General features: G+C 40.9%; 3 protein-coding genes across 3 annotated transcripts in view; 1 reads left to right on the top strand and 2 right to left on the bottom strand.

Moving 5' to 3' along the window:
• The window catches only part of stk10 (serine/threonine kinase 10), a 39,180-nt gene extending 35,962 nt beyond the window's left edge, over positions 1-3,218 (bottom strand). The window contains exon 1 of the mRNA XM_068715684.1: positions 2,786-3,218. Within this exon, the coding sequence (XP_068571785.1) occupies positions 2,786-2,944 (159 nt within the window). The 5' untranslated portion in view covers positions 2,945-3,218. The remainder of the gene's footprint in view (positions 1-2,785) is intronic.
• A 1,922-nt stretch (positions 3,219-5,140) lies between these two features.
• zmp:0000001268 (CYTL1 domain-containing protein) lies at positions 5,141-7,296 on the bottom strand. Its single transcript, XM_068716432.1, has 4 exons — positions 7,144-7,296; positions 6,781-6,825; positions 6,355-6,501; positions 5,141-5,185 (listed from the first exon to the last, which is right to left on the bottom strand). Exons 1-4 carry the CDS (start codon positions 7,294-7,296, stop codon positions 5,141-5,143), a joined length of 390 nt encoding a protein of 129 aa, XP_068572533.1.
• A 2,835-nt stretch (positions 7,297-10,131) lies between these two features.
• The window catches only part of stk32a (serine/threonine kinase 32A), a 63,310-nt gene continuing 60,972 nt past the window's right edge, over positions 10,132-12,469 (top strand). The window contains exons 1-2 of the mRNA XM_068715683.1: positions 10,132-10,562; positions 11,713-12,264. Of these exons, the coding sequence (XP_068571784.1) occupies positions 12,213-12,264 (52 nt within the window). The 5' untranslated portion in view covers positions 10,132-10,562; positions 11,713-12,212. The remainder of the gene's footprint in view (positions 10,563-11,712; positions 12,265-12,469) is intronic.

Below are 12,469 nucleotides of genomic sequence, written 5' to 3'. Positions count from 1 at the left end.
AAGGTTAATACGTTGCTGTCAGACCATTCGAGACAAGAGCGCTAAATATTCTCTTTAAACCGGGTCAAAGGGGGAAGCTGCATTTCGCAAATGTACGTACTGGAATGAGCCAATCATAGCGCGCCAGTCAGCGAGTACCTAAAACTGCAAACAATGCACTGTTAACAAGAGTGCATTTATGCATTTCCGTGCCGTCTGACACCACCACACGGATGGTGAACAGTGAAAGTGCAACCTTGTGACACAGAGAACTTGAGAATGTCAACAACAGCCCGTTTAGGCTCTTACACCCTGACCTCACATTTAAAGGTTTGTTTATTCTGCTACATTATGTGTTAAGATGCTCAGTTAAAAAATAAAAATAAAAAAATTTCATAAACGTTAAATCATGTTCATATGTTTCCCTCTTTCATGCGAATGAACTTTGAGTTTCAGGATGTGGATGTATCATGCAACTTAACCTTTTTTAGCATGTGATCCATTTCAAATTCATGGGAATAACTTTCAGATGTCTGAAGAGATAAAACTATGCAATATTTTACAAAATAAAAAAAGGCAAAGATCAGATAAATTTAGAGAACGTATATTGTTTTCCCCCGTCTTGTTCGACATGCAGTGTCAATAGGAAAGCACAGTTGCTCCTACAGTGTACACTCTGGAAATAAAGCAGAACGTATTTGACAACTGAGGGATGTATTGCCATTGTATTGGATGTATTGCATTTCATTGGATCCTGTGATATAAACACACTCTCGGCTTGATTCATCCTTAACACTCTCCTTACGCAACTAAGTGAGTTGTTATTCTCCCAATAGGGACATTAACCTTTAGAGAGTCAGTAAGACAGGAGCACTCTGTAGTCTCAACCAACGCTCTACGGTTTTTATGAAGACAATCAGTGCTGCTGTCTGTAACAGATCCAGCAGTTTTTTTTAAGTTGTCGCATGCCCCTAACCATCTGATAAGCAGCTAAATTTCACTTGTGATGGCGGTATCGACTCCCTCCGCCCCCTTCACGCCTGCGCCATCACAGACTTTAACAACGGAAAACATGTGCGATCCACCGCTCGAGACCTTTCCCTCCCACGGACGAGCTGATTACTTGGATGTTCGGGAGCTGCGAGAGGAAGTCTCCCCCCTCCCCTCCCCCCCCCGATGCTGTCCCACAATTTCCTCTCTTGGCCATCACCTGCTCCCACTCTGCCTGCCTCCCCTCCATCTGACAGATGCAGGTGTTGGAGCCGTCGTAATCCTCCAACCCACTCAAGGAGAGCAAACAGAAGCTTGACACTTGTATAAGAGAGGGAAAATATAGTGGGGACACGTAACATGTCAGAAAGCTTCGCCAGTTATTCAAGTGGAATCATGTTCAATCCGCCGACAAGCCACAAATCACCTGTGGCTCAGTTTGAACAGTGTGTCAATTCAAAGGATCCCTGCGTATTTACAAATTAACGTTTCAAGGATTCTTCTAACTTAAAGCACCCTGTGACAAGTCAGACACTTAGCTTCTTAGGAGCAAACTCAAAGAATTGTTTTGTTTTCGTGGCGTACTGGTTGCTTCACTTATTTTCTCTACATCGTCAAAAGACCATCCATAGGACTCCTCACATGCTCGCTCTGCTCAAAAGACACATTATAGGACAAGTTAGATAATATCCAGACCTGTGGCTAGAAGCAAGATGGAACTATTTTCATTTTCATTTCAGTGCAAACAAGTCACCATTCCACTGAGACTCTTCTTCCAATGTATGCGCTCCTGTTTCATTTACCCACTGCATGTTGTCCAGTAAAAACAAAAATGCCTAAATAAGGTGGAGTCCCCTAAAAAAAAAATGAAAAATACTAAATTTTCTGTTCAGTGCAGACCTCTGGTAAGGCATCACTTCTTCCACTGAGGCCTCAGCTGTGTCAAAGACTTCCACTGTGCTCCGCTGGCCAGTGCAGACACAGAGTGCCTGTGCATTGCTTCACAGAGGGGACTGACCGTGCTAACAGATCCAGATTAAATAATGTCTCTGAGCCAAAAGTGCTGCTGCTGCAGAGGACTGGACAGAACTAATGAAGAGGGCTTTCACCGTCACTGCGGCTGCTTCACGCTGGAGTCACAGCAAGTGGTGCATGGAGATTTGTCTTAACCGTATCCTTAACAAGAAAAGTCTCTTTTACTAAAACTATGATTATTTTAAGAGACAAAACAAGTTACTTCAAAAAAAGAAAACACCCATAACAAAGAATAAAACAGAAGATGAAGAGGATCTCAGCAGGAGGATGTGAACTATGACTAACATGGAGAAGAAGTAAACAGGAACAACATTTCATTCAGAAGTAAACTTTTCTGCGACACCCAAAGCTGCAGCACGGTGACCACCTCGGTTTGTGTCACAGTGGGACTCTGGACCGCATAATTGACATATTAGTCATAACCTCAGCAATGCTGGGATGGTGACGCACCCACAGGTGATCGGAAGTTGTTCACACCTCCACAATTAACTATATGCTAAGAAAGAGGGGTACACGTGGTACGGTGTTTATATTGTGACGCACATAACTTAAATAGTAAAGTGAGGTATCATATCATTCACCATTTTTCACAGACAAAATAACAATATTTCTTGGAGAACGAGAGTGATTTATTGTAAACTTATTTTCTGTCACAACAGTGTTACTGAACTTCGACAGGTGAGCAACGTATCAATACAGTTTGAGATGATTTAGAACTACAAACAGGGTGTATTACGCTGGTATGGGTGTCACTGCCTCGTGTCTTTGAAATCGCACTCACCTTGTAGACTTTCCCGAACGCACCGTCGCCCAGCTCGCCGATAATCTCCCATAAATCGTTCGGATTGATGTCCCGGTGAACGTGCTCATACTGCTTGACTTTCTTTTTGATTTCAAGAGTAGGCAGACGGAGTATTCTGCTGAATCTAGCGAGTGCCATTATTAACAACGCAACAACATGAAATTAAAAATAAAAAAGTATCAAAAGGCTCTACACGGAGAGCATTACGCACGCCCGTCAAAATCACCTATATTCACTTTCCGCGTTCAAGAGTAAATAAAAAAAAAGAGAGCTGAGCAAGTTTTTTTTTTTTTAAAAAGTTACTCTACACCGTCCATAACAATCAGGTGCTCTGAAGGTTCTGCGCTCGTAATCCCATTCACAAAGTGCTGGACGCGCGGTGACCACCTGCAGCTGGAAGCACGATGTAGTAACCGCCTGACAGCCCGCCCGAGCAACTTGTTGCTTCTAACTGTGCGTAGACGCCCCACCTTGTTACTCAACAACCCCGCCCACTGCCGTCATGGAAATGTAGTTTCTTTCAAGGAACAAGCAATCGTCACCATCGCGCTGATGAGGCAAGAGGACTTCATGTCCGGGTTGGTGCGGCGCGTGTCCTCCGACAACTGGAACAGCTGTGCCATTAACAACGCTGCTAAACTTCAAGTGGAGCTCTGGGGAATGCAGCTATTAACCTATTACGACCCCAGTTTATTGCTCTTTTACATCCTGCCGCATATTGCCGGTAGCTTAGCTTTGTATTTAACAATAAATAAGTGTCTCAGACTTTGGGTGACACATAATTACAGTTTAGTGTTGTGAAAGTCTTAAACGCCATAATCAGTAGTTTTGAAAATCATAATCTATTTGCACTGTTATTCTCTTTTCATTCAAACTTCATACTGGCTCAACTAACTTGCTCTTCACCTGTGCAGGCAGTAACATAGCGCCCTCTAGTGGCGCATTTAGCTCAGTGAACTTGTTGAGCACAGCATGAGTGAGACCAGTGGTTTTACCTAAGTAAAAGTACAAATACCATAGTCTAAAAATGCTCCATAACCAGTAAAAATACTGGATTGAAAAAGTAGTTAGAATGGCCCCCTTTCAAAGTTTAATTACAGAATATTGTTCCGTTTTTATCACATTTTCAATGTTGCAGGTCGTCAATGAGATGTAGTAAAGTAGAAGTATAAAGCAGCAGAAAACAGAAATACTCAAGTGATGTACAAGTGTATCATGATACAATGACATTGTACTTAAGTATGTACTCGAGTAATTGTACTTCGATACATTCCTCCACTCACTGAGTGACACAAAGCAGTCAGACGAGGAACACCATAATCACATAAGTGATTAATCAAGCAAAAATGCCAAACAATCTCCATTTTTAATTGAATTATGCTTTGGTATCAGACTGTATGTCAGAGAGAAAAACATGCAATTTGAAGACATCACCTTGGGCTGTGGGAAAATAGAAACATTTTATAGAAAAAGTCATGAATAAATGAAATAGCAGCAGTTATGAAAATGATCATTTGCAGCACTATATGATCACAGCAGCACTGGCAGTTGATCATGTGTTTGAATTGTGTTTATTTGACACTTTTACACTACACTTACATCTCACTTGTTTACAGTCCTGTTATCTGTTTGTTTGTGCACATTATTTTATATTTCACTTTATGTTATACTTTACTTTATTTTATATTTCTCTGTAAATTTGAATATGTTTCTACTTTGCACTGTGTTGATTGTTGTTGACTGTTAAATATTATGCACTTCCTGTCATGTCAAATTCCTTATATGTTCAACATACCATGGCAATAAACGGTTCTGATTCTGATTCTGATTGGCCTAATGCATTATTGGCCTTTGATTACATGTAATGTGTCCTATCTAAATGAAGGATTAACTCACATATAGAATTAAATGTAACTATGATTATCGGATATTATGATTTATCCAATTTCATTTAGTGTATTAACTTGCAAAAGTTGTGCTCTATGGACAACATTGCAGTCCGATGGAACTGACTAACTAACCTAAAAACACGCTTTTGTGCTGTATTATATTTTATCCCCGCCCATCCTGTTAAATGGCAATAACAAAAAGTGTTTCAATGAAGTTTATTACATGAATTGTTGCCTCAGTCATACTCCATAGAAAAGATATGATAAGTAGTGGCAAGATACCCAATTATAGTTAGAAACCAGATGATTAAATTGCATGTGTCAGTAACACAAGCCATAGCTATCATAGATTTAAACTTTCAATCAATGCACATGCTTGAAGAATGTGCAAGGCTGCACTACACTGCTGTCAGACAGTAATATTAACATCTCAGGATCCAGGATGTTAGCGCTCCAGAGCAGCACAGTCATAGATCGTGAACACCAAGTCCTGTGCCAAAAAAAAAGAATGTAAAGATGAATATAGCTTTTTAGATAAAGCATGCGTGATTGAACACAATCTTTATTCAGGATTCATAGTTACTATGATGTAAGGAGATCAATTTCACTTTATATATAAAAAACAGAAACAGACATGTGAGTACTCACACTTTGTATTTACTGTCTATAATCAACATAATAATAACTATAATAACTTTCATTAGAGCTCTACCTTTTTCTGTTATTGAAGCTTACTGAAATGACACAAGTGAAAGTGAGTTAACTCTAACCCTTTGTCGAGGCGCTGTGGCCTGCTCGCATACACAGGTCATGTCAGACAAATCAACCGCAGACTTCACAGTTCAGGAGAAAAGGCTCGAACATCCACAGAGAACCGTGTTTTTCATAATCAGCATCATAAACCCTGTTTGATCCTGTGAAATGACCCACTGAGCGAGCAATTAACCGGCATGCAGTTTGAATGCATCATCACTTTTCCCTTCTCTGTTTCATGTTGGGCAGCAGTGGCTCTGACTTTGGCTCAGTGGTTATACAGTACACGTGACTAAAAAAATATGCATTAATGGACAATTTTACATTTATCTAGATGAATCTTGGTAACATGCTAATATGTTTGTTGTATGAATCATGCACCAACAAAATACCTAGTGGTTCCTACTAGTACTTAAATGTAGATACAGTGGAAGAAAACAAGACTACGGGGAACAAAGTAGTAACAATTGGGCATTAAGGAGGAAAGGAGAAATTAATTTGACTATATTATTTATAATAAACACTACAACTTCTACAACCTTCTCTTTTCACAGAAAAAGCACATTTTGCCGTCCATTAGAAGTACAGATAATGTACAAAAAACGAATTATGTGCAAACTGATTTAATGTAAAAGTGATTTTTAACATTTAACATATTTACTTTTTAGACGTCGGTGTACTTTGCAGAGCACAAATGAGGCAATGCATACGAGAACAAAAGGTACAGCCCCCAGAGACGAAAGATAAATCTCTGTATTTTCTACCAGATGTTTACGATGCGCTTCACTTTGTATCCCACCACATTTAATTTGACTTACTTGCTTCATAGCACACATAGATACATCATGATGGCACTATTTGAGTCTCAATGCATTAAACTTATCTCGGCCATTGGTCTCGTCTTACCCCGTGACATTTCTCGGACATGATGATGAAGAGCTGCCTCAGGGTGACGCCCAGCTTCCTCACTTCTCTGGTGTAAGCACAGCGGCGATCTCGCAGGCCTTCCACCAGGGAGATGTAGGTCCTCATTTTGTACATCACACAAGCATTCTGCATTTCAGCATGAGTAGCAATTAGTGTCCCTTTGTGTGTGTGATTTACAGCTGAGGTTTTCAGTCAAAATACCACAGATGTTAAGTGTAGAAAATGTTGGGACAGCGAGGTCATCTAAAAGTTCAGATCAGACAACATTTTCTTTTTGATGTTGTTCTCTGATTTAATACAGTCGGAAATATTATCTTAAATTTAAACTTTCTCCATATGACAAAAAATGAAATCTAGTAAAATCAATAAATGTTACAATCATGGGGGATTTTAAATCATACTTACATGGACATCAAGGTAGAGATATGGCATGTGTGCCATGCAGTAACTCTGGTTACAAAAACAATATGAAGTTACATAACACAACGAACATTGTCAGGACAACATTTGTTCATATTTAGCCCAATACTGAATTTTTTTGATTTGATGGAATTAAACTAAATTGATGCGTAACTGTATCTAGATAATACATGAAGGAATAAAATAACTGTTATCTTCAATGTGGCCCTTAGTACAGTAACACTAGCTGCACATCAAACAAATACAAAATACAGTACAGCACACAGGGCCATTGAAGAATAGATACTAAACACAACTTAAGTGTTACAGCAAACATCTATAAGAGTCACAACGCAGCAGCTGACTTACAGTTTCAGGGTCCCATTTCAAATCTGCAGCCCACTGGGTGAGCTCTGACGCCATGCTCAGCACCTTGGTGTAGCACGTCGGTGGGTAGAAAGGGTAGCTCAGTACCAGCGGCACCAGAGACCAAACAAGCAACATGCGGTTAAAGATCGCCATGACTCCCTGACACCTACCGCACTGACTGACCCGTTGTTTGTTTGCGTCAGTGATGCACACACGCAGCCACGTATGCATGTGGACAGATTTTAACACACCCTTTGTTTACTCCAAAATAACGATGGAACAGTAGAGGAATGACAGGGGATAACCCACTGTGTCAGATAAGACAGCACTTGTTTTTGTGGAGTATTCAAAGCGAGCTGTGATTTTTGCCCAATTTTTTTAATACTGGGAAGAAATAATATTAGTAATTGCATCCGAAAGAGAAGAATATTTTGCTTCCAATATTTTGTTTCCAAAATCGAAATTTGCAGTGACCGTAGTAATCAGAAGTAGTCTTTTATTGCTAAAAGTAGCAATACCACAGTATAGAAATACAACTCAGGATTTTACTTACAGAGTAAAAGTACAAAAGAACTATCAATACAAATGTACAGCACCAAAAGTAAAAGTGCTCATTATGCAGAATGGAACCTTTCAGAATTATGTATATCATTATATTGGAATATAAATATTGATGCATCAATGTGTACCTCATATTAATGTTGCAGCCGTTAAAGTGCAAATACCTCAAAATTGTAATCAAATGTTTGAGTTAATGTCCTTTGTTACTTTCGACCACTCAAGATGTGTTTCTATACATCTCTTAGTCGAGTATCGACCGATGGTTTACATACACACTGCATGATGATTTACAAAACACAACGGTGCCTTTAGTTTACTCCAATAGCCACAGTCCCAAGCTCCCAACTCCACATATAGCACCTCTGGAATGAAATTGTTGCATGATTCTCATACGCATTTTAAATTGCAGCACATTGAGTTTACACGTTGAAATGAAGTGTGCTGTATAAATAAAACTGTCTTGCACGGAAGAATCCAGACAGCCCTGAGGCAGAAAAGGTAAAATATAGAAATAGAAATAGAAAGGCTTTGCCCTGATGCACGTTTTCCTCAATGAAGCATGTCTGCATTGGAGATGAGGGTAGTGTTGATACTTTGACTGTAATATTGATCATGAAAGTGATTTATGCTGTAAATGATATTCCCATTAGACCCTAGCTGAATCAACACTGGCTGCTGTCACATTATGTTACATCTGTCTTATCCACTAGATGGGGCTAATTTCACAGATTTTAACTCCTTACAGCCTCCTGAGCAGTCCAGTCCAGTGTCCTCAAGCGTTATATATAATATATATAATAGTTTTCTTTCCTTAATTCAAACCTGAATTTTATACAACCAGGATTTATCTATGACCGATTCTCTTTTTTAGCATGAAAATACACTCACTTACAAAACTAGGACAACATTGGAACACGCTGAGACCTCCTGCATGCTATGTAGCTTTCTTTAATCCGTTTCTGTCCAGGTGTGATATGACACTCGTCTCGTCTAAAAGAAGAGTGCGACTCCTGATGCCGCCAAACTGCTGATAAGAAATTGTCCTGCTTGTGAGTGGTGCTCGTCACCTCTGTGTTGAGAGTCGGAGGTCTGTCCCCTACCTCCGTATGAAGATGGATGGGCCGCACTGAGGGTGTCACGGCATGACCGAGAGCCATAAAGAGGAAGAAAAAGTGCAGTGTGTGCACTGCAAGCATGTCTCCTGTCCCAGAGTCCCACCACACAGCCACTCTCCTCTCAACCTTGGCCTGTTCAATTAACAGGGGACAGAAGTGACAGTCCTTATCGTGGACGGATGTGTTTTACAATGAATGGCCACAGAAGTTAATGTACGATGACAAATTGGACTATAGAATTGTGGCCCGAAAGACAGCGAATTCCAATGCGGCAAAACGCATATTCTGGTTTTATGTATTGCATATAAAACATAGAGCATTATACTCTATTAGAGTAAGAGTTAAGTGTCTTGCTCAGCAGGACCCCAACGGTAACAGTAGCTGTTGAGGTAAGTAAGGAGTCATCCACTTTCCTCAACCATTATTTTTTTTCAACTTTTTGCTTAAATTTCCTTTTGAAAATGTATCATCACATATGTGAGTAACCTTATATTTCATGTTTACTACATTCTTACAGTTGTAGCAGTCTGTTTTTACACCAACTTTATAGAAAGGCACGGTCATATTGATACAACACAGACCTTTATGAGACGATAAGTAATAACTTTGGCCAACACTAATTCTATATATGTGCCTATTAGGCATACAGAGTATCTTGCTAAATATGAATATTAAAAGAATATTACCTTGATGCCTAATGAGATCAGATAAAAAAAAGTCATAAAGCACAATAAGGTCAGTATAGACTCACTATGAAACACCAGAGAGACATTACTGTATAATTGCTATTTCCATATAAGATTAAAGGCTATTATGAGACAGCAGGCTCAGCTCCTCTATAAAGAGCCTGTACCTCACCTGGGGCCCATTGTGGACAATCTGCCCTGCTGAAGTGCCCTTAAGCAAAGAGGCAAAGCAGTGTCTGCTCTGGGGGGCGCTGTGCCACAGCTGATCAAGACCCCTGACTCATGGTGGTAACATGAAGAATCCCCTGAAGATAAAGCAGAGTATTGTGAGGCTGTATGCGAATTTTAAAGTGATATATACTGACTGTTTTTTTGTTTTTTTATACTAGCGACCCGTATAAACATGTTCAACTAATGTGATTGACTGTTTATACGATCGTCTCTTAATTTTAGATCATAAGAAAATCACTACAGGGCACTCTGTGGTGTTCAACTGACTTTACAGTAAACTTGTGACAGGCAGTTTATCCGTGATATTTCTTAAATAACAGCTTTGAAGCTGTAATAGTTACAATGTTCTAAAAAATGTCATTCGGGGATGCAACTTTTTTTTTTTTTTTTTTTTTTAAGATGAGTCAACAGGGGAACCTCGGCTCCACAGCTACAGCGGATCAGCTTATGAAACGTGCCTCTCCAGACGCACGCGGGTGGCCAGCGCATTACACAGGCGTCGATGTGGAGGTCAGTCCCATCACCAGTGCAACGCGCCGAGCAGTTCCACCCCCTCCGCTTTTAAACCCCGTCACTGTGTCCTCTGTCCTCCAGAAGCAAAGGGATTTCGCATTGCACTCCGTCGGCGCATCCCCGCAAGTCACGTCTCGCTGTGTGGTTCTGTTTTTTTTTTTTGTTGCGGTGGGCAGGTGTCCCGGTGTGTCGTCGTCCGAACATCGAACAAGTGACGCTTTGAGCTGCACTGTTGCTCCCCTGTCGCCTCGCTTCTCTGCAGCAAACCGGGTTGGAAATGGTCCCATGTCCGACTTACCGGCGGCGTTCAGAGGTAGGTGCCCACAGCTGTCCTGCATGGGTGCATGGGTGCATGGGGGGGGTTGATCAGATAAGGGGCTCCAAGCACAATGTCCTCTGCGGGGAGCTCAGCACTGCGGCTCCACGCACTATTATTGTTTTTTAATAAATATATTACTTAACCCAAAAGAGAGAGTGAAATATGTTGTGGTGACCTTATCATAGAGTGTGGGCATGACATTCATGGACGGGTTTCCCCTAGCGGATTAAATGTTGCCACGATGACTTGAACTTTTGTATATTGAACCCTAAAATGCATCTCAGCTACTCAGTTCAGTCACTCATTTTCCTGTAAGATATTATGGGATTCGCTGTCATGCAGTTCTAAAGGATAAAGCAAACCCAGTAAAGCTGTGATATGAATATTGTATTATCATAGGAGATAAAATAGACTTGCTTTCTGACAGTCCAAGAGGATAACAGTGTTAGTACACCTGATTTATTTAATTGTTCTATGTGAATTGATTCTATAAATTCATATTTAGGCTTAAATCAGGCAGTTTCTGTTTTTGTTTTGTTTTTTGTCTACTACTGGGACAAAACGTAGTAACTCATGAAATGTCACGTCCTGAAGAGGGCAGCCTGAGGGATTCCATTTACTGTACACAATGCCAGCAAACTATAAATCAAAAAGACTCCCATTTTGTCCTCTTAATGGGAAAACCGATCATACCATTCATCACACATGCACTGCAGACGCTGCTCCACTGGGACGAGTTTCTGATTAAAATGTAAAAATTAAATAATTGATAAATGACAGATGAAGGAAGGAGGAAAGGAAGTAGGAAGGGGACCTTCATATGTAAAAATAGTAATGAAAGTCATTTTCCCTCATGTCCGCTAAGTTGATTACTAATCAAGACCTTAACATTAATGTTACTGCTAAAGTGCTACTATTATGGTTATGAGTTTAAGAGCCATGTTTTTTTCTTTCTTTTTTTATCTTAAAATTAAAGAAAATCATGTGTCAGTCTTTCCAGTCATCATTAGAAGCTCTGTACAAGCCATTCATGTCTCAGAGGCTCTACCTTTCTACTTGTTCCTCCCTCCCTCCCTCCCTCCCTCCCTGTCCCTCCTTCTCTCATCCTGCTGGTGGTGTCATGTTTTCCTGCCTCCCCTCACAGGTTGGACTCTCAGTAAACAGAGGGTCAAAGCCACAAACACATAAGCCACCCACCTCCTGCCTGGCGAGAGTCGTACGTCTGCCTGCATTCATCTAAACGACAGTGACGACAGACGGGAAACTTACACTGTAGCGGTACTGCCTCGGAGTGTGTGTGTGTGTGTGTGTGTGTGTGTGTGTGTCAGGGCTTTAGTGCCTCTAGTGTTCCTCCAAGCCCTTCACTCTGTGTGTGTGCAATGATGTGTGGTTGTGTCAAGGTGGAGAGTTAAGAAGAAGTCGGGACCTGTTCAAGTCAGCAAAACCGATCCAGCTGCTGCGTATGTGTGTGTCAGGGATACGCAGTTCAGCACCTGAGTGTGTGTGAGTGCGTGCGTGCGTGCGTGCGTGTGTGTGTCAGGGGCTAGTGTTGACCAGGCTATGAGTGCGTCTCAGAGGGAGAGGCCGTTCGATGCTGAGTTGAGCTAAGGGAGCAGAGCAGGAGAATCTGTTAGAGGAGCAGCCATGGGGCTCGGACAGTCCAGCAAGGCTCCAGTCACCGAGGACACAGACGAGGGTGAGTCTCAAAACATCCGACATTCTTATGTGACTTTTCCTCTTTTTGTTTCTCTACTTGTGTGACCTGGAATCTAGTGAAGATAAACAGGGAACGTGAGTTAAACAAAATGACAAGTTGACTGCCTTATCTGCAGCCTTATCAGTGTGTTAAGCTGTATTAGCGAAGAAAGTAAAGTGCACTTTTCGGTAAACGGTTCTGACTG

This window comes from Cebidichthys violaceus, unplaced genomic scaffold (genome assembly GCF_023349555.1).
Source record: "Cebidichthys violaceus isolate CVI_PGR_0920_01 unplaced genomic scaffold, fCebVio1.0.p SCAF_20, whole genome shotgun sequence".
NCBI lineage: Eukaryota > Metazoa > Chordata > Actinopteri > Perciformes > Stichaeidae > Cebidichthys > Cebidichthys violaceus.
Note: the sequence above shows the minus strand (reverse complement) of the source record. Positions and strands in the feature narration are given on the sequence as shown.